This window comes from Lissotriton vulgaris, chromosome 11 (assembly GCF_964263255.1).
Source record: "Lissotriton vulgaris chromosome 11, aLisVul1.2, whole genome shotgun sequence".
NCBI lineage: Eukaryota > Metazoa > Chordata > Amphibia > Caudata > Salamandridae > Lissotriton > Lissotriton vulgaris.
The window spans coordinates 941,156,906-941,171,766 of NC_141699.1; the positions used below are offsets into that span (position 1 = coordinate 941,156,906).

The 14,861-nt window shown below is 46.2% G+C and overlaps 1 protein-coding gene across 1 annotated transcript in view; it reads left to right on the plus strand.

The window, feature by feature from the left end:
• WWTR1 (WW domain containing transcription regulator 1) overlaps positions 1-14,861 on the plus strand; it is a 194,027-nt gene that overhangs the window by 134,897 nt on the left and 44,269 nt on the right. The window contains exon 3 of the mRNA XM_086944088.1: positions 11,211-11,422. Within this exon, the coding sequence (XP_086800214.1) occupies positions 11,211-11,422 (212 nt within the window). The remainder of the gene's footprint in view (positions 1-11,210; positions 11,423-14,861) is intronic.

A 14,861-nucleotide genomic window follows, 5' to 3' on the forward strand; every position in this document is an offset into this window, starting at 1 on the left:
CCTCAGTCCCAGTTCTTCCGCTACCTCCAGCTGCGGCATGCCCTTGCCCCGAGCATTGCCGGTCTTGACTCCCTGCCGAATTCAGCCCGCTAGAGGCGAAAGTGTTTATGGGGGACTTGGGTGACAAGAAGGTCTCTAGGATCTATCAGTCACTTGTTATTCACTGCTCCTCCACTCTCTGCTCCCTTCGGGAGGCGTGGGAGGTGGACGTGGGCGCCCTTGATGAGGACGATTGGAGGGAGGCGCTGGAGTCCCCGCGCGGCACCGCTATTGCGGTTCGGCTCCGCCTGATACAATTCAAATACTTGCACCGTGCCTATTATACACGTGAACGTCTGTGGAAGGCTGGCTTGATTGCGTCACCGGAGTGCCTGCGCTGTGGGGAAGTGCCTGGCTCCCTGATACATACGGTGTGGTCGTGTGGTCGCCTGGCTGGCTTCTGGAGGGGCGTGTGGAGTTGCCTGGCTGAGGTCCTGGGTTGGGATCTTCCTCGTACCCATCGGCTAGGCCTGCTACATGTCATGGAAGGGGTTGGGGGCAACGTGTATAAGCGCCATCTGTTGCTCCTGGGTCTGGTGGTGGCCAAGCGTGACCTGGCTCGGGCATGGAAGTCTGTGAGGGCCCCCCCTCTGTCTGCATGGAAGGCTGGGTTAGACTATTTCATGGGCCTTGAAAAACCAGTCTTTGAGGCGCGGGGATGCCCACCCAAACATTTCAAGATCTGGAAGCGGTGGGCCGACTACCGTGGCCTATCCTTGGATCCCCCAGCAGAGCAGGAGGAGGACATTTGATCGCGGTGACACTTCTGGCCTCGAGTGGCACTGCCCTGGCTGCGCTATACCTGCATCTTCTTTGTGCCTCTTCTATGTGTTGCTTTCTGTACACGTGTGGTGGGGGGGGGTGTTGGGTACGGGGTGGGTGTAGTTGGGGTTTAGGGTAGGCTACTAGGGCATCTTTAAAGCTGAGCTTCATTGGCACTTGCTGCATTCATTACTGAATATGTGTGTGAAGATACCACATCCTTGATACTCTTATGCTCAATAAAATTGGTTGTGAAAAAAATAAAAATGTGCATGCTATCCCTAAAGTGGGCGCCAGCCACGCTGAGTATGCAAATACAAAAAAAAACTGCCGCCATTGTCTCCAGGGTCAATAAACAAAATAGTGCTCACCCACTTATAATGGAGACCTTGAAACAAGCCAAGTAAAAGGTCCAGTCATTATGGGCGGTAACAAATGCAGACAAGGAGGTACCATGGAGGACTGACAAGCCTTTTTACGAATCAGAAGCCAGCATTTAAGAAGAACAATGACACAAGCCAATGACAAATATGGGCGGAGAGTGGGCAGGGCTTCCACTGTATACTTCATTACAGTATGCCTTGCAGAGCGAGCAGTGCATGCACGCTGCCGCTATGTTAGACCCAAAAAGAGTGTGGCCTTACTTCTATAATGTGGCATTCAACGATAAGGAATATTGAACATGAGGTTTCATGGTGGGAAAGGCACCCAGGTGACCCATCCTCAGTGCTGAACATTTCAAAGAAATCCATGAATGTGGATTGAAAAAGGATACTAGAGACATGACTGAATTTATAGAACGCTCACCCACAACCATGCAAAGCTGTTTCTACATTCAACATTTACAGTAGTGACAAGCTTATTTTACCTGGACGTTTTGTTACAGTTAGCATCTTAAGTTGTTATTCTCCCCCTTAATGGAGTCTGGTATCTTTCTGCCCTGTTTTCAGGGATTCTGTCCTAAACTGGTGTCTCGGTTTATGAGTTGTAATTGGTACTTGTGTTGTATTTGTATCTTGTCAGTGTGTGGTTGAGGCTTTTATCGTTCAAGTGTTACAGGTCTGCTCATTGTTCCTGTAAGACTTGTGAAAATGGCTTACCCATTGCCCATAAATTGATTTTTGAGTACACTAACTAAAAGTGTCAGGTGATATTAGTGGCCTAGATCAGTCGCAGCCAGTGCAGGTAAGAGCGATGGGGTGGTGGGGCCGGGTGGATTTTGATGGAAGATGGCGAGGGAAAATCTCCCCCTTACCTGCACGGGCCGCAGCTGGTCTAGATATCAATTCAATAGCCTATGAAGATATTGGCTCATATTTTACTTGCTAGAAATGACAAAGGTCGGCTGTGAACCAGAGGTACAAAAAAGACAGATAGGGTTGACACCCTACTAACATTCTGCTAACTTGTTTTAGAAGTTTAAGTGAAAATGAGTTTCTCTGTGACTGCGCTCAGCTTCTGCACAGTGTTCGCTCTACTGGCCAAGAATTTCACTCTGCTCCAGCCAGGGAGTAGTTTTAAAAAACATTTCTGCCTAAAATCTGAACACTCCCAAAGATACGGTTTCAGGCAGAAATATAAACTGTTGAACAGGATCTAGTTACTCTCTGGCTGTGGATTAACCCTCGAAGACGCGCCCCACGTGGAATCCAGGTGGCCTGAAACATCAACAGTCCTCTTGCACAACGCTTTCTTCAAGAGGTGTATCTTTGTCATCCTAAGCCCCACTGTAAGTTCAGGATCCAGACACCTTTGTGTTTGCAAAATCCTTTTACCACACAGAGTCTCATTTCCTTCGGGTCAAGCTCCATATTACGAATGCTGGTGGCTTTTTCTCGGTGTACAAGCTGGTGCTTTGAGCAGCACATCAATGTTGGTATAGTTTGTGATGGGTTTCATTAAAAAAAAAATCCTCAGCAATGCTCGTATTTTATTTGTAATTCACGGCCCAGAATGTTGTTCCCAGAATTAACCAACATGCCTCTTGCTGGTCTCTGCAGACAACACTGGGAGTAAAAGAATTGACCGTGACGTAGAATGCATTTCTTCCCTATAGTTTGATGAAATACCCAAAGTTCTGTGAAAAGTGTTTAAACCATATTCGCCCTAGCTGCAATCTGGTTTCAATTCTGCCCCTTGTTAGAATTTTTCGAGGGCATTATTCTGAACCATGACACACACAAACAAGTATTTGCAATGCAATAGGTCTCGCATTAGGAAAGTTTGAGCTATTGGTCTTGTAAATGACAAATATTTTATTTATGTGTTGGTTTTGAAAATAGTGAAATGAATAGCTTTGTCATTTACAATGCCAATAGTTTTAACTTTAGCAAATGTGACACCTGTAGCATTTGTAATGCAATATGTTTTGTTTTTACATGACTTGGATGTATTGATATTACAAATAACAATGAATTTTAATTTTTTAAATAATTAATACCTAAATAAAAGTATTGTAATTTATAATGGCAATAGCCTTAACTTTTGTAAATAACTTTTGTGAAGGTTACGTTCAGTGTATTTTATTGTGGCGAAAATCCAAGAATTGAAGTGAAATATTAACATTCTTTTGTGACAAATTGTTATAAAGCTTGAAACATTGAGAAAACATAATTGAAATAGTTGTTGTTGAATGGTTGCACAGACTGATGCGGTGGTGGCGCTGATTGATGTGGTGGCGACGAGTGAGGATGTGGCGTTCAGTCATGCTGTGGTAGCGCATAGTGTTGTTGTGGTGCCCCTGAGTGATGTTGTGGTGCCCCCGAGTGATGTTGTGGTGCCCCTGAGTGATTTTGTGGTGGTGCTGAGTGATGCTGTGGTGATGCGATAGATAGAGTGAGTGCGATAGATCGATAGAGGGAGGGCGATAGATAGATAGAGGGAGGGCGATAGAGTGAGGGCGATCCATTGATAGATAGAGTGATGGCGATAGAGTGAGTGCGATAGATAGACAGAGTGAGGGCAATAGATAGATGGACAGATAGAGTGAGGACTATAGATAGATAGAGTGAGGGCGATAGAGAGAGTGAGGGCGATAGATAGATAGAGGGCAATAGATAGATAGATAGAGTGAGGGCGATAGATAGAGTGAGGGTGATAGATAGTTGTAATTTAAAAGTGTAAGAAGCACTGAGTTATGCTGTGGTGGCGTTGAGTGATGCTGTGCTGGCCTTGAGTAATGGTGTGGTGGCCCTGAGTGATACTGTAGTGGTGCTGACTGATGCTGTTGCGCTGCAGAGTGATGCTGTGGTAGTGCTTTGTGATGCTGTTGTGGTACTGAGTGATGCTGTGGTGGTGCAGAGTGATGCTGTGGTGAAGGTGAGTGATCCTGTGGTGGCCCTGAGAGATGCTGTGGTGGTGCTGAATGATGCTGTGGTGGTGCTGAGTGATGCTCTGGTGGTGCTGACTGATGCTCTGGTGGTGCTGAGTGATTCTGTGGTGGTGCTGAGTGATTCTGTGGTAGTGCTGAGTGACGCTGTGGTGGTGCTGAGTGACGCTGTGGTGGTGCTGACTGATGCCGTGGTGAAGGTAAGTGATCCTGTGCTTGCCCTGACCTGTCGGCGATCCCCCGTTTTTAGCCTGAAATAAAGTTGTTTGCCTACTCAATTTTATGCTCTGAAACGTAGTGCATGTTAGCTGGATAAAGTAGAACACATTTGTAATTGGTCAACACATGGTATAGCAATTCAAGACAAACAGTGCGGCAACCTGGGGCTTTCATTAAGTAACCACTGCATTAGAGAAGTAAGCAGTTCTGAGCGGCGGTGTAGAGACTTTGTGTGCAAATTTGGACTCTCCTGAGAATCTGTGTTGTCAAACGTGAGAAAAGGGGGAACGATATGAGGGTTCTGGCGCAAATTGCTCTCAGATTATCAGCGCAAGACCACTTCAAAATCCTTTATAAGAAAAATGCAAAGTAGGGGACCTGCTTGTAAATGAACTATTCCCGCGCTTCTTGCAGCAGGAAGTTTTGTGAACTACCCACAGGCCAATGTGGGAACTAGCCAACTAGGCAAGACGACACTCGTGTTAAAACTTCGCACAGCCCAGGCAGGGGATGAGGAAATTCATCTAGGAGTCAAGGATAGAAGCAGGCGACTCTCAACCCAGGAGGCTAAAGGGGGCAGGAGCAGGGGCAGTAAGCATGTGGTGTAAAGGGGACAGTGGCCGCAGATCATGCAGTGCGTGGTGGGACGGGAGGAGGCAGGAAAGAACAAGGGAACCTAGCGCCCAGGGTGGGAAAAAACATTCATCCTATGGGGCAGAAAGAAAGGACCTGGAGTCAGCGGCTTGCAGCAGCGAGAGCGGCCGGTCAGCATCCACCAGTGAGGCGATCCCTGTACCGACCAAAAATGAATTTGTCCTTGTGTAACGCTCATTTAAAACAATAACTTCGGGTCTCGTTCGCGCTATATAAAACTGTAAAAAAAAGCCGGGGCTGGAACGAGGAATATTTAATGCAAAGGGGGCGGGGCTTCCAGTGCATGTGGAGGCGGCTCCATGCAGCACTCCTGGCAGGAGCCCAGCACAGAGGAGGTGACAGAGGACGTGCCGAGGGGCAGGGGTATCCCACTCTGGGGATCACGGGCAGGGGCATACAGAGGGAGGGGTGCAGCAACTGGAGGAGCGCCATTGGGCATCGCGCACTGGAAGAGGGTTGGAGGTATGACACACCTGGGTCAAGGCAGGGTATTCCATCCCGAGGGAGGGCCAGGGGGGCTGTAGCACCCGGTTGAAGGAGGGGGGCACAGCGCGCTTAGTAGTCTATCCGTACTCCCTCCAAATCAAACGAGACACAGGAAGCCAGGCGGAACTGCCCGGGACTGCCTGATTGAGGGCGGGGCCACCAGCACAGACAGAAAGTGTACGGGAGCCTACCCCGCACTCCTGTGACGAGGAGGGAGGCAGCGTGTGACCCAGCGGGGCTCCCGGGCTAAGGGAGAGCCCCGCCTGCTGCTGGGCCTGGACCGCTGCCGCAAGGAGTCTGGGGAGAGAAGCGGAGGGGGCTAGAGGCACATTGCCGGTGTTTGCCCCCGCCGCCTACCAACCCCATGCAGCCGCCACCACCGCGGGACAGACCCGGTGAGTGGGTTGGGGGGGGTGCGCGTGAGCCCAGTGAGTGGGGTGGGGGGGGTGCTTGAATGCGTGTGTGTGTGTGTGCATGCGCTATCCACTTGCTGGGAATCTGGGACAGGAGATGTGCACGGCACGTGGGTGAACGTGCGTGTACACATTGTGAAATCGCCTGCGCGTGCCCATCCCCTGTCTCACATTCCCTGGAAGTGGATAACAAAAGAGGCTTCGCTGGACACAGCACTTCGCGCTGCTAACACCAGCTCGACCTAAAAAGGCCTGCTGAGATTTAGAGACCCACAGGGAGGGACTCTCCTCAAACCAATTTGGCACCACACACTCCACTCTGGTTCAAAATTGCAACAACAGAGTGCAGGGGAGTCCCTTTTTAAAGGAGAAATTACCTCATCCACCCGAAAGTGGCATGCTTCATCACCAGGAGCCTCCTCGCACTGCGAACCTAGTCGCAGTGTGGGCTTCAACGCCCTCCTTGTGAGGGAGGAGGTCAGGGATGTTTTAATGAAGTAGTTGGGAGGTATACTAAAACCTTCAGATGAGCCAGGCTTGGAGGGAGTAAGTGAGGAAGGTGTAGGTGAAGTTAAAACTAACTACCTGGTACGCTTAAGATACATTTTAATGGGACATCCTGGGATCAGGATTAAAAAGGTGTGTGGGCCACAGCAGGAAGATTCAACCTGTCAGGGTGGCATGTGTGCAGTGCCATTAATCTGAACCACCCATTATTCTAGGGAATGTTTTTAATTTAATTTATGGAGGCGGCAGGATGAGGGGGAGGTGTTGTAAAACATAGACATGGTTTCTGAGGGCATTTGAGCGCCCTGCACTGTAAATAGGGTGTGCATGCCAGGTATAGTTTACCAGCTCGGGGGCTTACACAGGAAATATTCAGCTCATTTTTGGGGAAGTGGTTGAGGGAAGAAGTCAGAGGCAGACTCGATATTGTTGAAAGCTATTTGAGTCTTTGTGACATAGAATAGAACTATTACTGCTAATAGTTCTTGTCTGTTCTACCGAGATTCAAATAACTTTTATCATCATCAATTCTTTAGTAACTTAATAAATAAAATTCTGGTTACAGTCCTTTGCTGGCTAGAAATTTAAAGACACCCAAATAGATAAAACACTTTCTACTTCGTACGCACTTGGAAATAGCTACTCGGGCACTAGTTGACAAGGTACTATTACTGAGAATTGTTGACTTACTGTTGTGCACCAGAGACCATGTGAGTCCCGTTGTGGTGGCATCTATCAATCTTACGCCGAAATCACCCTTTTGCCGGAGGAACACTTACGAACAGGGAGCTCCCATAGCTAAATCAATTGCAGACACCAAGCCAGATTAGATTATTGGAAATGCTTAAGATTTGGCCCGCATTAAGTGCTCATCAACAATGACTGTGGTAGGTGCAACAGAAAATATGCTTTGTATGCTCCAATCAAATCAATGAGAAGTTGCTTGACACCATCCTTGAGAAGAGGACATCGTTTTTTCTTCTTCTAAGGCTGGCGTCTCCGAGAAATGGACATAGTTGTAGGTTTAATATCTTTACTGTGTCATGTAAAGCGCTATCCAGTGAATCACCAGTGAGGCTGAGACTCCATGTTCCTGGCTGAATTCTCTGCCCCAGCAGTAGTTGGCCTTAAGAAGGGCTAGAAAGATGATACTGACCATGAGACCAGTGCCAATGTTTTATTTCATTGCAACAGAAGCCTGGAATGTTGTCCATAAGACCTGAAGAACACATACGTTCTTGATAACTTTTTAGGACTAAAAGGTTATTTAGCCTCAAGAGGGATTATGAATGTAAACCACATTTAGTTAAGCTCGGGGTCATTTAAAGGTGGGTGTGAGTGGGACAAACCCCAAAAACTGCAGATGTGCCATTTGCCCACCTTGGGGTCTCCTCCACTTATGTGTGTGTGGAAGGTGGTGTTCCTGATGACAGAGTCACAGGGTCCTCCACCATCAGGGTCTGCCGCTTGCTGGCTCTGAAACCACTTGAAATGGAGGGGCCACCGCGGAGAAGTGGGCTCTGCCATGTTATTTCCTCTAACAGACCTTTTTTCTTGAAACTATAGTGGTCATGGCCTGAAAAACTTGTGAATGTCCTGTGTGTTCTGGAATATAACTATCTGGACATTTGGGACAGTAGTGCATGAACCATTCTGTGTAGCAGTCTTAAAAGCTTTATGCATTAAAGCCCCACCCACCTGAGCCCCACCCTTTTTAACTTGTATGTGGCCCCTCTAGCACAAATTATAAGGGATTGTGGCTTTACTCCAATATCCTACGCCAACGACACCCAAATCGTGGTGTCCATCAGCAAGGATATGAAGGAAACGGCAGAAAAATTTAAACTACGCATGCTACAGGTCAGCGAGTGGATGAAAAAGAACTGCCTAAAGCTTAATGGGGATAAGAGCGAGGTGATGATACTAGGGGGCAATACAAATATCTGGTCCCCGGCATGGTGGCCCAATAATCTGGGCAGATGTCCAGATTCGTCAGAAAAAGTGAAGAATCTGGGCATTACTCTGGACACCAGTCTTTCATTTGACGCCCAAGCCAGCAAACTGGCCTCAACAATCTGTACATCTTAAAGATGATAAAAAAAATACTGCCTTATCTACCAGAGGACTCTCGCAAAACAGTTGTGACAGCTTTAGCCTTGTCAAGACTGGACTACGGGAATGGCTTGTACGCTGGGGCTAGGACAAACATCCTAGCCAAACTACAACGCCTGCAGAACGCAGCAGCCAGGCTGGTACTCGGCATACCTAAATTCGAGCCAATCCGACATAAACTAAGAACTTTACACTGGCTTCCAATGGCAAAAAGAGTGCAATTTAAATCTCTATGCCCGGCATATAAGGCACTTCAGGGAACAGGACCACAATTCCTGAAGTCCCATCTAAAACAATACGAACCGACGAGACTTCTCAGATCCAGCAAACTGAAACTCAGCAGGGTCCAAAATTTAGATGAGCCAGTTGGGGTGGAAGAAGCTTCCTGGTGCACGCAGCACGAACCTGGAATCGGTTGCCTCTCGCCATAAAAAACAGTCCATCTTTAGGATCCTTTAGAAAGGCAGTCAAAACCTGGCTGTTTTCTGCATAGCTCCAGCTACCATTCTCGATAGTCAGCGGTCTGTCATAGCGCCAAGACGCCTCCGGGCATTCGCGCGCTTTATAAGTGGACAAATCAAATCATTAAAAAGAACATCTGCACTAGCCCTCTTTTTCTTCAAATCTAACATCAAACAGGAACAAATTGCCTTCTCTCCCACCCTATCCAGACCAATATACCGATTCTTCCAAGCAAATCTGCGAGCACTAGCTGTGGTTACGTTCTTCCGGCCATCTTTCTGGTTGGATAGATGATTCTGGCACATGCTATTTTACATTGTGGGTGTTTCGGTTCTGCTGTTTCTAAGGTAATTGTGTTGTGGCACCCAAACTTCAATTTCTCCTTCAATGTTCCTCAGCTCTCCGAATGTCTTCATTTTATAAGGGAGATTTTTTCTGCATGGTTTTGAAACCATATTCGTAAGGGCTTTGCCGAGCTGAGATGGACTTACGCTACTTACGCTTAGAAGTTATTGTACTTGGGACCTCAAGTTGGTCCAGTCTCCTAAGATGGACGATTCGGTGTAGTAAGTTGAAAGGTGTGAATATCCAGAAGGTACCAAGATAAGGAGTGATTGGATTGGAATATTCCCACAAAGTGTGGATAGCTATTTTCACAGCACCAGGATGATCATGGTGAGATTGAACAAATACTTATATTCCATCTAACTTTAAACGTGCAACTTCAGCTACATTACAGGGGATTGGCATGGCCTGAGGGAATCAACCCAAGTGATGCCATTCATGTGTTCGGGTGTTGCACCTCCCCACGCGGTCCCAGTACTTCAGTCGGACCGGGGGAACATTATAAATAACATTAGACATATTTTCAGAACCGAATGCCGACTACTGATTGAGGTCATTTGGTGATGTCACAGATAGTTTGTTGACTTACGTCTTCATCTATGTATGAATGGTGCAACTTTGCAAACTCTTTGCCTTCTTTCGATGTCCTTCACTTGTCCTTGGCAAAAAACGCTGCTTTAGGCCAGTCACTATTTTACTTCCGACAGAGAGCATAGACTGGGGAGATAAGATTATGCAAAATGAAACACGGAGATAGAACCGCATGCACCGGTACTTGTAAGAGACCTCAACAAGTAGAGCATAATATCAAAGCAACAATTGAGACTACTCCTGGACAGGAGAGCGGCAGATTGAATAAGAAGAAGAGGATGAAGTATAGGAAGGTTGATGAGGTGAGAGCTGGTTTTGGCAGGAAATAGAGAACTACAGACGTAGCAAACCCATAGAAGCACTGGCTGAATGCTTCCCATTTACTACGGATGTCCTAAAAATAAAAAATGTTTGGTCTACTTGGGCCTGAGGGGCCAGAAGAGATTTTAAGCTTTTGTGCTACGTATGTACAGGTTTTCGTGTAGAGGCTTTGAAATCAAGGCATGCTGTTCTTAATTAAATGATTGCTCGCACTAGAAGCTCAATGCATGGATTTAAGAACTTGATGTGATTGAATCAGCTGGATTTAGTCAGTAGCCAGTCTGGTACTTCCCAACTAGGGATTTTGCAACCCTGCTGATGGCTAGTTGGCCAGGTAGTACAGCAGCGCCGACTTTGGTGCCTAATGATACCATTAGGTATAATTGTTCCTATTGGAGCAGGGTCAAGACTGATTTGCATATAGCTGGGTCCAAACGAGGTGGCATGATATGCAAAATAATGATGGATTGGGATGCGGCCAGAGTTATGACCATTGGCTGAGTTTAATTCAAGCATTCCATCCATCACTGTTTGTATACATGTTGTTGAGCTCAGCTCTAGCTCTCCTGCTGTGCTTTCAGCTGGTCGTTTACTCTCAAATATTTTTTTCTCCCTAGAGAATGAGCTCTAAACACCTGGAACAGGTTAAACATAGCTGAATTAACGCCTTAGCTGCTGCCGGTATTTCGGCGCAGTGCTGGGCGTTCCAAAGAGTGGGCGGTGCCGCGTCGGCCGTTGAACGTTCGCAGCACCAGCCAGGTTGTGCTCCAAACGTACAGCAGCCGACGGCAGCCGCTATGAGGTTAACAGCGGCAATTACAAGGAAGAGCTCTGCATTAGGTCAAGAAGCTTTTACCATTTTCTCCTGCATATTATTATTATTTTTTTAGCTTAGTTAAGAGCAGTACAATACATCTAAATACCTCAGATCATCAAAAGTAATTCCTCGTGTCAATTTTTATTTCCTATAGTGATGAACCACCAGCATCAGCCTCAAATGTCCTCCAGTCCCGCTATGTCGCAACAGAGCCACCCCACCCAGAATCAACAAGCGGGTCTGATGTCCCTGCCCAACGCCTTGACCAGCCAGCAACAGCAACAGCAGCAACAGAAGCTGAGGCTGCAGAGGATCCAGATGGAGCGGGAAAGAATCCGGATGCGCCAAGAAGAGCTTCTAAGACAGGTACAAATCTGCAAACAATGTGGCAACACGATGGAAATTTTGACTGATGAAATGTTGCACCTAACCTTACAGCACAAACATCCCATTTGTAATGCAGAACGTCTAGAGTGCAGAATTAAAGAGGCGCCACCTGCCTCTTTTCCAGGATATTAGTGGCTATTGGGGCCTAGAGGAGAGGATAGAAGGGTTTTCCCTCCCACTCTTTTTCTGTCTACAACGCAGACCTATGCCCATTGTAGTTTCTGGCTTTGGGACAAAGTATGTTTTTTAAACTCCAAATAGCCACCTCTACGTTCTCAAAAAGAAAGTGCGAAAGTACTGCCTAGAAATCACTAATTTGTTAGGTGAATTAACCATCTCCAGATTGGTTCTGTCCCTCATCACTAAAGGTGCACTTCAACCACTCAATTGCCTGAGTTGGTTACACTTTTGAAAATTATTATTCTGGGAATTACTTACAACGAGGAGAACTAGTGACCTGAAAATGCTATGCACTGCCCAGCAGGAAGACAGGCCCACACTGTTTTCAGTGCTCTACCTTTTCTCTTTATTTCTCTAGACCACATACTCTACACTCACGAATCATCCTGATTGTAGGCTGAGTGACGTCACTGAGTCCAACAGGTCACCATTAATGATGTTCCAGAGATTGTCTCTTGGTTTATTGGGCTCATTGAGTGGTGGGTGCTGCCGGGGTTCACGCACAATAGGACAGGACCCAATTTTTAATGTGCACATGCCTATCTGGTGGCTTCACCCAAGAACCACCGAATTGAGGGAAACTGATGTGAACATACACTAGGTTTGTGCCTTCTAAATGTCTGTAAAATCCTGGGGTAATAAATCCCGAAATCCGATGTACATTTTTAATAAGATATTCTGTATTTATTGCCAGAAATAAACCAAAGAAAAAAGGAGAACAACCGACACATGTTTCACCTGTGTGGCCAGTAAGCCAAGGCCTTTTTCAAGGCTGGTTTAGGGAAGGGTGGTATATTGATGTTTATTGGCTTGTAGATCGCAGTCATTTATCATCATTCGTTTGGTAAGTCCAGCCTGAACACACTCAAATCGACTTGAATTTGAGTACCACCACTATGGTGGCATAGCAGAGTTATCAGCCTCGGATGGCAGTGTGTAGAGGTGTTTTCTCTCCACACTTCTCCAAGTATTATACCAAGTTTGAGGGGATTGCTTTTAAGTTGTTCCTCTTCAACTCTTCTCTCTGGTTTTACTGACTTATTGGAATTAGACCGATGTCTCTTGATTGTGTGTGCAGCCAGGGGGGTCTCAAAGGAGACAACAAACGCCTTATACAATAACCCTACTTATTGCCTTGAATAGGGTTTACCATAGGCCCTGCCACACCAACACCTGATTCTTGAGAGAAGACAACACAGCAGGGCTATTTTTGTGTTGGTTTTCTTCAAATAAACCCTGTTCTTCTGAAACTTTTGCTCTGTTTTTTTTTTTATTGTTTGCTTTGCAAACTTTGTGAAATGTACTTAGATTGTAAAGATTTAAAAGAAACTTCAATTAGCTGTGAGGAAGAAGCTTTGTGTAGCTCCGATTATGAAGTGAACTAGAAAATCAATATTTGTTTTTGGGAGAGGCTGGATTAAGAAAGATTTTGGCATGAGCAGGCGGGATTGAAGATTGTACTACTCCTCGGTTACTTCTGACATCCTAGTAACCAAGGACTGGAAATATCTTACTGCTGTATTTTAGGAGTTAGTCGAGAGCATTACAAGAGTACGTCACAGCAAAATCTTTGTGAAACAGGCCCAATGAGTTTTTGTAGGCACGTTCCTCCCTGTAATTGACAATCTATTTTAATCAAATGTTGATTTGTTTATCTGGCTTGACCTGTGCCTACTTGCCTACATTATGACTTTACAATGTATTTTTTACGGGGAACGTCGTTTACGACGCAACTTTTAGCACGCAGTGCTATTACAACGCGGTTTTTAAATCGCATTCTATTACAACGCATGACTCTGGGGGGCGCTCAAGGATAGGGAATACTTTTAATTTACTATCCAACACCTTCCCTAGTGTCAACGGGGACTGGTGTTGGAATAGTAAATTAAAAAATTCACTATCCAACACCCCTTTGAATTATGCATTGTAAAAGAATGCGTTATAAAAACCGCGTTGTTACAGCATGCGTGCTAAAAGCATGCGTTGTAACAACGTACATCCATTTTTTACATAGAGTCAAGAGGGGCCTGGGTGACGGGCGTTTGCTGGGTGCCTTCACAGTGTTGTGGCTAAAATCCAGCAGCTAGCCCAGAAGTGTCAAGATCCCAAAATAGATGTGTATCAAAACTAGTTTGGGCATGAACCGCTTTGTCCGCTCCACCTTGGATGGCTCCTTTTATTTAACAAGGGCCCCTGGCGCTTTAGCTGAATAATAAGGTAATTGCAGTGGCTGGTCGCCTGGGAACTCGCCCCATAATTAGGTGTATGTAGGACGGAAATTGGGTCAGGATGTAAATAAGAGCTAATTGTAAGGGCTGGAATGGAGGCTACACCCGCAACCACTCCTAGGAGTTTCCTATCAATCTGTAGGAAGAACCTCAGTGAGGTACAGTGACAATGGGCATTGGGGAAGAGCATGAAAAGCGACACCGAGTGGAACACCCAAGAATGCATTGAACCTGGCAGCAGGTGACTCTTTCATAACATAAAAAAAATTGTGACATTCTTTCACGTGGTACAACTCACGGTCGGCTGTTAGTGGTGTTTCAGCTAAGGGTGAGAAAGGGACTCTCACGCTCTCTCTCTCTCTCTCGCTCTCTTTCTCTCTCTCTCCCTCCCTTCCCTCTCATCCTTCAACAACCTTGTGAAGTATTGTTACTACTGGCTGCTTGAACAGCAGACCACTTCCGTGTGCTACCAGAGCCAAAATGGCGGCATTCGTGTGGAGTTAGTAAAGGCATATTGGATCTTTTGGAGGGGGGTCTAAATAGCTTTTTATGAAGTTAAGCTGATATGCTAAAGCTATGGCTTGGAGTTACAACATTTTTTGTGCTTTGAACTACAAAGCACCTCCCTCAGGTTTTTAGCTGTTGGGCAGGGGGGCGAGTTAACCAACTAATAAGATAGGCAATTAATTAGTAATGGTTTGTTAAACAACTGAGGGTCTCTCAAAGTGGCGTGGCCGATGTAATTAAGGGCGTGGCTTAAAAACAGGTAAGCTGAAAAACTGTGCTTAGCTTAGTGGGCCGACGACTGGCATTTTGCCACTTCTGTCATTGCATCCAGATATATAATACAAATGGTAACATTACGCCTACAACAAGCCAGTACTATTGACCATATCAGCACAGCACAAGAAACAAGTAGGGGAAATTTTCCTAGAGCGGAAAACCCAATGCCGTGCTGTGGCTGAAGGGGGAAAAAAGTCAGTAAGGGCCTACAATTTGGTGAAGAGTGT